Below are 9,489 nucleotides of genomic sequence, written 5' to 3' on the forward strand. Positions count from 1 at the left end.
CAGCATACCACAGACATTTTACCGCAATTATTCAATAATGCTGTTAGACATTGAGCATATTCTTGGGGTAGTGGACATTGAGATAGTTTAATGATTATGCAAACGAGCTTAAATGCTTAAGTATTGATGTCCTATGTTCAGTCTCCATTGTTACTCAAAGTCACACAGGTGAGTGCTCTGATAAAGACTACTAAAGACTCTGCCTTCACCCCCAGGAATTTAGCACATTCATTTTCTGTGTGCACCATTTTTTCTTAGTTGTATTGATTTATGAGAGAGAATTGGGTGGGGAGAGATCTAGATAGATGGATGATGATAGGTAGATAGATTGATCCGTCCACTGCCCGGTGCAGTGCCTGGGGATTGAACCTAGATCCTGACATGCAGGGGCCACACTCTATCCGCTGAGTCTGTGCCCCCAGACCCTACACGTCCCTGTTTTGTCTGAATGTGCAATATTTCTACATTTCTATGAATCTTTAAATTTTCAGAGGAGATTTGCATAGGAGACAAAATATCACAATCTTTCTGAAAATGTTTATTATAAGCTCATAATTACTCATTTATTTAGTAATTCTAATGAACACTTCAGAAAAATCTTGGTCAGATGACCAACTGACCACTAACTAGTTCATTGCATTGTGTGTTCCTAACAAGAGAGATGCAATCTTGGCCATCTGTCCCTACCAAGAGAACAGAGTGTATTCAGTGTTAAATATGACACCTATAATTAGGACGACCTATGGTTATACCATAGCAATTTTAAGGGTGAGGTAATTTGGGGAGTGTTGAAAAGGCAGCAGCAATTAATTAAGAGTTTTCAACGCAGTTTATTTATGCCCCAGTACATTCTTTGACACCCAGTTTACTCTGTGAAAGAAACGCCTTTTATGTGTGGTCCTAACAAGGTCAATGTGGCACGTTAAGGTTATAGATTTGGGGTGAGGGGGACTGTACAAGGCCTTCTTCTCTTATTTTAACTTCACAGGCCTTTACTTCACCTCCCTGGGATTCAAGTAGCTGAGAACAAATGAATCAAGTCTGTGAACAGTCCGGGACCATAGGAATCAGGTTTCACCAAGAAAAAGTAGAACTGTGATTAGATTAAGCTAGGTGGGAAAGGGCTATTGGCAGGTAAAGACGCCGGAAAGTTACAACTCGGGTTATTTTTCAACTGGTGTCCTACAAACGGCCTGCGTGTAGGTGTCACGCTCGCTCACTTGCAAAACTTGAGGTTCTCCGGAGTCAGGGAGCCTGTGAATCCGAGAACCTGGCGGCGGTTCAACGACCCCGCCCTCGGGGTCCCCAGGGGGCACCTTCTGGCGAGCTCGATTGTCTGGAGCGAAGGCGCCGGGCGAGCAGCGAGTGAGAGGGCCTGGGGCCGGGGACACGAGGCCCAGAGCAAACCCCCGGCCCCTCCTGGGCTCCCTGTGGGTGGAAACTTCCCGGCTGCGAGCAGAGCGCGGGAGGGGGGCGGCGGGGCGGCGGTTCCCCTCGCGGCGGCGGAGAACCGTGCCCGCGAGGCTCCGGGCGCGCGGCGAGCGCGGCGGCCGCCGCCTCCTCCCTTCCCCGCCTCCGCCGCGCTGCCTCCTCCCTCCGCCCGGCTCGGCCTCCCTCGCACCCTCCCCTCGTGGCTGGCTCCGGCGGCGGCGGCGGCGGCGGCGGCGGCGGGCGGGGAGGGCGTGCGCGGGCCGAGAGGTGTCGGCTGCGAGGGAAGGGAAGTTTCAAGTGGAAGGTCGTCGGCGGGCCGGTGCGTCCTCCCGCTCTCCTCCGGCAGCATCATGGCGGAGCCCAGCGGTTCTCCCGTGCACGTCCAGCAGCCCCAGCAGGCGGCCCCGGTGACAGCGGCGGCGGCGGCGGCGACGGTGGCGGCCCCGGCATCCGCGCCCGCAGGACCGGCCCCGGCGGCTCCCGCGGCTCCGGGCCCGACCTCCGCGGCGCAGGCGGTCGGCTGGCCCATCTGCAGGGACGCGTACGAGCTGCAGGAGGTTATCGGTCAGTGCGGAGGGCGCGGCGGGGCTGGTCCAGGCCGGGCGCTGAGGCCGGGTGGGAGGCGCGGCCCGGGGCGGGAGGGAGGTCGGGATGCTGGGATCGCCTGCATGCAAGCCCCGGAGGCACAGCGGCCGGCTTCGGGGCCTACCGGCTTCAACAGTTTTTTTTTGTTGTTGTTCGTTCTGTGAGCGCTGGTGCAGCGGGAGGCGGCGCGGCGGATGTGACTCGCACTGCAGGCGAGCCGCATGCTGCAAACTTTTATCTCCCGGATCGTTGGGCGGCGGAGCAGAGGACCCGGCAAAGCCGCCACATCTTCCTCCACCCGAGCGCCAGGGCCGCAGCCGGTGGCCACGCGGGCAGGCAGCGGCGAGTGGGGTGGGGTTGCGGGGGCGCCGCCCTGGGCTTCCAGCGCCCTCGCGCTGCGCCCAGGGGGCTGCGTCCTGGGGGACTCTGCGGGCCAGCCGTCACTCTACTCTGCAAGCTCCAGTTTCTCCCTCTTGCCAGCAGCCTCTAGCCTTGGGTCACCCGGCCACGTAGTAGCCACGGAGGCCCAGGATCTTTCCCCAGACTGGGGGATGCTGGCCTCGCTCTCTGACAGCTACTGGTCCACTCCAGTCTGGCAGCCTGGCTCTCCGTGCTGCCTGGTGCGCCCGAGTACCCGCCTCTCCTGGTGCCGGGAGAAGAGCCTGCAGCTCAGCCCGACTAGCACTGGCCTCTTGCCCTGCTCCGGGCTGATGCTTCCCTCTGGTCCGGGGCCAGGCTGCTGGGGTGAATGAAACCCGAGGCTGTTGGCGCTCTGCTTCCTGCCTTTCGGTGCCTTCTAGTCGGCTCGCCAATATCACCTTATCTTACATTTTTAAAAACCTGGCAAAGTAGAAAAGCAAGAAGCCGGCATTAGTTTTCTCTGGGCTAAGCACGTGAAGGGCTGGCAGTTCTGTGTTGACCCTTCACTTAAGATCCTTCCCTGTTGGATCATCCTGTCTGAACCTTGCTAGAGAAGCTTGTAGGTAAAGTGGGACCTTAATGTTGGGATAAGCGCGAGGCAATGGACAAAGAATAATAGGATATTTATCTTAGTTGTCTGCTTTTCATTTAAAACATCCATTCCTTAAAAAAATTCAGATGCAAACTTTTTATTAGATCTTTATATGAGCCTTTATCACAAGCTTCTTACAGTATGACTAAACTAGAATAGTTTGAAAATATATATTTAGTGACCTAGGATATCAAAGCTCCAAGTATTCCCAAACAGGCATTTTTCTACATTAAGTTATTTAAAAAAAAAAAAAAAAAAACAGACAGATCTTTGCTAACTTTTGGCCAAAGACTCTCAGGGAGTAAGGCCTTCTCAAATCCTAGGGGATTCATCAAAAAACCTCTTTAACCTGGCATATGAGTCCCTTCATCTTTTCAGTGTTACTGACAGCCCCCTTCCAGATTCTACTTGCATTGATTGTCCCCAGAATTGTCTTCTGTCTCCCAGGACACAAGCGGGTCTTAGCTTTCTTGTTGCCTTTTTTACATACACTTTTCTCCTCTGAGTGCTTGCCTTTGTAGTAACTCTCACTTAGCTTCTAAGACCAGAGTGAATGTTTCTTGAAAAGTCACCTATTTCTCTCAAAGCAACATATAAAGGATCCTTCTATTTCTAGCTTTCACTCATGTAACAAAATCTGAAGGTCTACGTGATGAGAATTACTAGCAGACGTATTACCAAGAATGTTCCCTGTCCTCAAAAACTTGAGTAAGTTTGCATGAATGATTCTATAGGATGTGTTGAGCGAGCACTGAGAATATACAAAGGATGGAGTGATTGCCAGGTGAAAAAAGGAAGCAGGGCATTCCATAAAGGATGTTATATTTGAGTTGGATTTTGAAGCCTAAGTATCAGTTTCTAAGATATGTAATTGTTTCCATTACTGCTTTTCATAACCAACTGTAAATTGCAAAGTTCATGCTGTCTCTAACAGTTAGGATGGTTTATAAAAGTTGGATGATGGCATCTGCTAGTTAGTTTTCCATAGGACTGGAACCAGAATTTGCTTATAATCAATTTATTTAAAATTTTTTATTATCTTTATTTATTGAGTAGAGACAGCCAGAAATCAAGAAGGAAGGGTGTGGTAGAGAAGGAGAGACGCTGAGAGGCACCTGCAATCCTGCTTCCCCACTTGGCAAAGCTTTTCCTTCTGCAGGTGAGGACTGGGGGCTCGAACCCAGGTCCTTGTGCATTGTAACATGTGCACTCAACCAGGTGCATCACCACCTGGCTCCTATAATCAGTGTATGTGCTTGTTTTTATTAAGATTCAAAGCAAAGTACCTCTTGAAAATATAACATTTTTTTTTAGCTTTCTTTTAATACGACTGAATTTAATATTTAGTTTAGTTTAAGCTATAGAATGAATTGCAATACTTTTTTGCTTGCAGTAACGGCATTGTTAATTATGGTTGGACAATTTAATAATAAGAAAATGATATTTATCTGAGGAAGTTGAAAACAGAAGACATCTGCTTATTAATAACTTCCACCCTTACGCTTGTAAATTCATACTCAGGGAAGCACTTTCCTGCAATATAGATTTATTTAATTTTTCCAACTGAAGTAGATGACCCTTCGTATGTAGACTGTTATTGAAAGCATCCAGTTGTTGAATAGGGTTTTCGAAGGGCTTAATGTTTACAGGGAATTAAAAGCTCATTTCCATTTAGTGTTTAATGCTAGTCGAGTAATTAAGAGTGAACTTGTGGTCAAGCACTTTGCTTAAACATTACACATAGAGGTCAGGAACTCAGAGAGTGAGCTAGTTTTTAGATGAATGCTAGTGGACAGCCTGTACCTCTCCCCACTGTACAGCAGGTGTCATATGACAGGGCTGGAGCAGTGTGATCCCTGGCCAGCAGGAGGCTGGGGTGTGCTGGAGCAGCACTCCAAGGGAGGCCCATCTTAACTTTCCAGCATGGCTGGAGCGCGTTTTCTTCCATTTCTTCTGGGCAGAGATCGGGGCCTCAAGATTAGGAGAGTATGGGTTTACTGAAGTCCAAACAAAGCAGGTTCAGTTGTTTGACTTCTGTTTTAGAAAAATAAACATGGGATTTTGCATGTCTAAAAATAAAGTTTTCTCTTTGTTGCATTGTTCTTGTGTTGTAAAAGATCAGTGGAGAGTCTGTAATGCTCTTAGTTTAATCTGGTTCAGAACTTTATGCATGACCTGGAAATGCTGTAAAAGCTGTAAATAGGAGCTTTATACTTAGTGAGGGGTTGAAAACTATTGTGAAATTATTAAATTTCTTCTTTTAGGTGCTAGTCCTACTGTCTATAAGTAGATTGTAGATATGTCTAGCCCCTGTACAAATATACTTTTTGGAGACTTTCTAGCCAGGCTTATGCTCTTCAGCCATAATTAATCTTTGTTCCCACCTAGCCTACCCTTTCCCCCCATTCAGAAGGATACAGGACACTAAAACATATACCAACTGAAAAATTAGTTTTGTCAGTGGTGTTAACAGAATTGCTAAACAAAAACTAAAAGGTGAAACATGTAGATGTTGGACAGACTCAGAATTATTTTGTTGAAGAGTTGTAGTCAGCAGTATTACACTCTGTATTTAAATCAGAAAATTGAGTAGTTGCTGCTATCTTTACTGATTTTCCTCTGACAAACAAGCGTTCAGTAACCTTGTGCTTCAGAGTATGCTTGATTTTCTTAGGGTTCTTTTTTATGGCAGGACCAACCTTTCTTTGTGTGTTTTTGACTTTGACTTCATTTTTCTTTGGATTGTCATTTAAACTGATCTAAAAGTAACCCTCACTTAATAGTTCTGATCACTGAAAGAGTCCACTTCCTAGAATCCTAGCCAGAGTTTGTGAGAGGGCTCTGCTGAACGTTCTTTCTGTTTCTCTCCCTGAGGCTTTCTTTGACTATCCAGGCACATTTCCACTAGGTCCAGGTAATAATAGGGCATGTGGCCAGGTCTTCAAGGAGCAACAGCCTTTCCAGAGAGAGAGAGAGAGAGAGAGAGAGAGAGAGAGAAGAGAGAGAGAGAACTGCAAATAGCCCTGCATATTCCCACCTTGCCCTGTACTCTTGAGAGTTTTTGTGGTTAGGAATTAGAACTGGTTTTGTAGCTATTCCAGAGGAATCTTGAGTACAGTGGAACTCAGCAGTGGCTTTTGTGGGACCTCAGGAGGCTCACACATTGAGTGTGCATTCTGATGTTCCAGCCTTCTAAATGGACTCCTTTTACTGCCTTCTAGATGAAACTTTTTTTAAAAAAATATTTATTTATTCTCTTTTGTTGCCCTTGTTGTTTTATTGTTGTAGTTATTATTGTTGTTGTCATTGTTGGATAGGACAGAGAGAAATGGAGAGAGGAGGGGAAGACAGAGAGGGGGAGAGAAAGACAGACACCTGCAGACCTGCTTCAAAGCCTGTGAAGCGACTCCCCTGCAGGTGGGGAGCCGGGGACTGTTTCAAACCACTATCCTTCCACCGATCCTTGCGCTTTGCGCCTAGATGAAACTTTTTAAAAGAGGACCAAGATGTTTGATTTAGCACATGACTTTTGAGTCTCATAGCATATTTGTTTATTTATTTATTATTTGTGTGTGTATGTGTGTGGAGGAGGGGGAGAGAGAGGGAATATGTACAGAATTGTTCTTTATATATTTAAAAAGTTTTTTTTCTCAGTGGTAGAGTGCAGAACTTGCACGTGTGAAGACCTGGGTTTGATCCCCAGCATCACATATGCAGGAGTGGTGTTCTGCTTCCCTCACTCTTATTAGATGTGTTAATCATTTTTAAATAAAGGGTTCATGAATAAAATTGTGAAAAATATACAAGTGCACATTCATCACATTCATTTTTACCATTAAATAACTTTTTTTTTTTGGCTCCAGGGTTATCGCTGGCCTGGGTGTCTGTATTATGAATGAATCCACTGCTCCTGGAGGCATTTTTTCCTTTTTTTGTTGTTGCCCTTGTAATTTATAGTTTTTTTGTTATTATTGTTGTCATTGCTGTCATTGTTGGATAGGACTGAGAGAAATCCAGAGAGGAGGGGAAGACAGAGACGGGAAAGAGAGACACCTGCAGACCTGCTTTATCACTTGTGAAGCGACCCCCACCCCTTGTAGGTGGGGAGTGTGGGGCTTGAAGCGGGATCCTTAAGCTGATCCTTGAGCTTTGCGCCATGTGCACTTAACCCTCGGCACTACCACTGGGATAACTTTTAATTGTATATTTCAGTGGCATTAGTTACATTAAATTTTTTTTCTTTTTTCTTCTTTTTTTTTTTTTTACCAGAGTACTCTTCATTTCAGGCTTATGTGGTGCTCGGGATTGAATCTGGGACTTTGGTGCCTGAAGCATGAAAGTTTTTTTTGCATAGCCATTAATGCTATCTCCCCAACAGCATTAGTTACATTCACAACAACAATTCTCAGTTAAATGTGGTATTAAGCTCTCAAATGAGAGAAATATCTCAACATTAGAAAAATCTATGGTAAAATTACTGTAATAGTTGATTTAACTACACATTTGATTTGTGACAAATAGTATTATGATTCCCCCCCCCCCCCCCCCCCGGTGTTTAAGGATAAATTAAAACATTGTGGGATCTGGAGTCAGATGGCCTGCTCTGTTTCATATCCTGGCAATGGCAGTCACTGCCCTTGTGACCTTGAACAGATTATTTAGATGTGTCTGCACTCAGTTTTCTCATTTGTAGCATGGAGATGATAAAAATAGGGTTGTAAGGGTTGAGAGAATGTAAAGCATTTAGAATAGTGCCTGGCATAGGGCATGCACTCAATTAGTCTTAGCCACACTACTATAAACTGCATTAGCTAATCAGATTGAAGTGATTGGGAGAGAACACAGCCCTGTCTTTGGCAGGATTTGCAGTGGCCTGAAGATTCTCTGCTAGTTTTCTACTGAAGGAGGAAGCTGGAAGGAGAGTTTGCCTCTTGTTTCAATTCTGAAAGGCAATGAAGCAGGGAACTGGGGGGAGGTCCACGTGGGAGTAGCCTACTCTCACCTCTGCTGCTGGACAGAAGCAGAGAGACCTGTGGAGCTCCTAGCTGTTTGGACAGCTCAGGGGTATAGGTGCCAAATGGCTCTCTGACAAGTGGTGAGAGCATCCTGCGGGAAGGTTGCTGGAGGAACAGTCCATTATGAAAGGGCTCTGAGAGCAACCTGCTAAGACTGCATTTTTCTTCCACCTCTGAGCTGGCCCTGCGGAGGCTGCCATGCTGGCAGGAAGTGCTGCTGACTAAAAGAAATATTCAGTGTGTACCAGTGAGTGAGAGGGCAGGGACATTTGTTTTCAGATAAAGTCATCACTATTGCTCGCTATCTCCTTCCTTCCCTCTCAGTGTTTCAGTGTTTCCTCTAATTTATAAATAAATATTCTCAAGCCTCCCTCTTATCTTCAGCAACAAAAGGGAACAAAACAAAGCACACTCACTACTTCTTCCTCCTTTAGCCACTACCTTATCACTTTCCTTCCTTTCATGGCTGAGCTGCTTGGAAGGACCTCCCACTCACCACTTAGCCTGCTGCCATCAGGCTTCTGCTTTCTTGCTAAGAAATTAAAGTTGTGCTTATTGCAGACTTGTGACCCTTCAGTGGCCACAGCCAGTGGGCACTGCAGCGTGTGTGTGTGTGTGTGTGTGTGTGTGTGTGTGTGTGTGTGTGTGTGTGTATGCAGAATTTGACACCATCTGCCATTTTTCTATTTCCCTGCCTGCTCCTGCTTCAGAATCCAGTTTTTTATGTTTGCTGTTTGAGTCACTGAGATGCCAAGGTCTCCCTGAAGTGTGGGCAGGTATTTGCACTGCCAAAGAAGATGCCTATGTTTAAATGTTTCTCCAGACTTTACATTCACAATTAAACTCATTATCTCTCCACTTTTGCTTTTTCAACCCTGATCCTAGTCCTTCAATATTTTTCTTTATTAAGATCCTCAGGTGTGGAACAGAAATAGACTGGTAGTCCTATACCAGTCCCCATCTTCTGTCACCTCACATCAAATTGGTCTTTTATTGTAAATTTTCTACATAACTGATGACTTTTTTGACCTGTGTCTGACTCTTCTTAGTCACGATCAGTTCAGCCCACACTTGATCAGTTATTTAGATTATTGTAATGACTTCCTAACTATGTCCCCATTCTTGCTTCTGTGCACTTATATACCAAGATTTTTTTTTATCAGTAAAACCTAAGCTTAGCCGCTTTTAGTGCCCCCCCAGTCGCCCTCAAGATTAACTATAAGCATGGTGTTGAAGGTCTTTTGCAAAATGTCCTTTCCTCCTTTCCAGACATCTCTTGACAATTTTTAAAATCTTTGTCTTTTGAATTTATTTTTTATTTGATAAGCCAGAGAGAAATTGAGAGGAGGAGGGTTGATAGATGGAAAGAAAAAGAAAAATAGCTGAAGCACTGCCCCACTTCCTGTGAAGCTTGAGCCTGGAGCTTGAGCTGGGGTCCTTGTTCCT

General features: G+C 45.8%; 1 protein-coding gene across 1 annotated transcript in view; it reads left to right on the forward strand.

Moving 5' to 3' along the window:
* The first annotated feature begins 1,230 nt into the window (after positions 1–1,230).
* The window catches only part of STK39 (serine/threonine kinase 39), a 355,446-nt gene continuing 347,187 nt past the window's right edge, over positions 1,231–9,489 (forward strand). Inside the window, exon 1 of the mRNA XM_060177764.1 lies at positions 1,231–1,995. Coding sequence (XP_060033747.1) covers positions 1,782–1,995 — 214 coding nt within the window. The 5' untranslated portion in view covers positions 1,231–1,781. The remainder of the gene's footprint in view (positions 1,996–9,489) is intronic.

The sequence above is a fragment of the Erinaceus europaeus genome, chromosome 18, assembly GCF_950295315.1.
Source record: "Erinaceus europaeus chromosome 18, mEriEur2.1, whole genome shotgun sequence".
Taxonomy (NCBI): Eukaryota; Metazoa; Chordata; class Mammalia; order Eulipotyphla; family Erinaceidae; genus Erinaceus; species Erinaceus europaeus.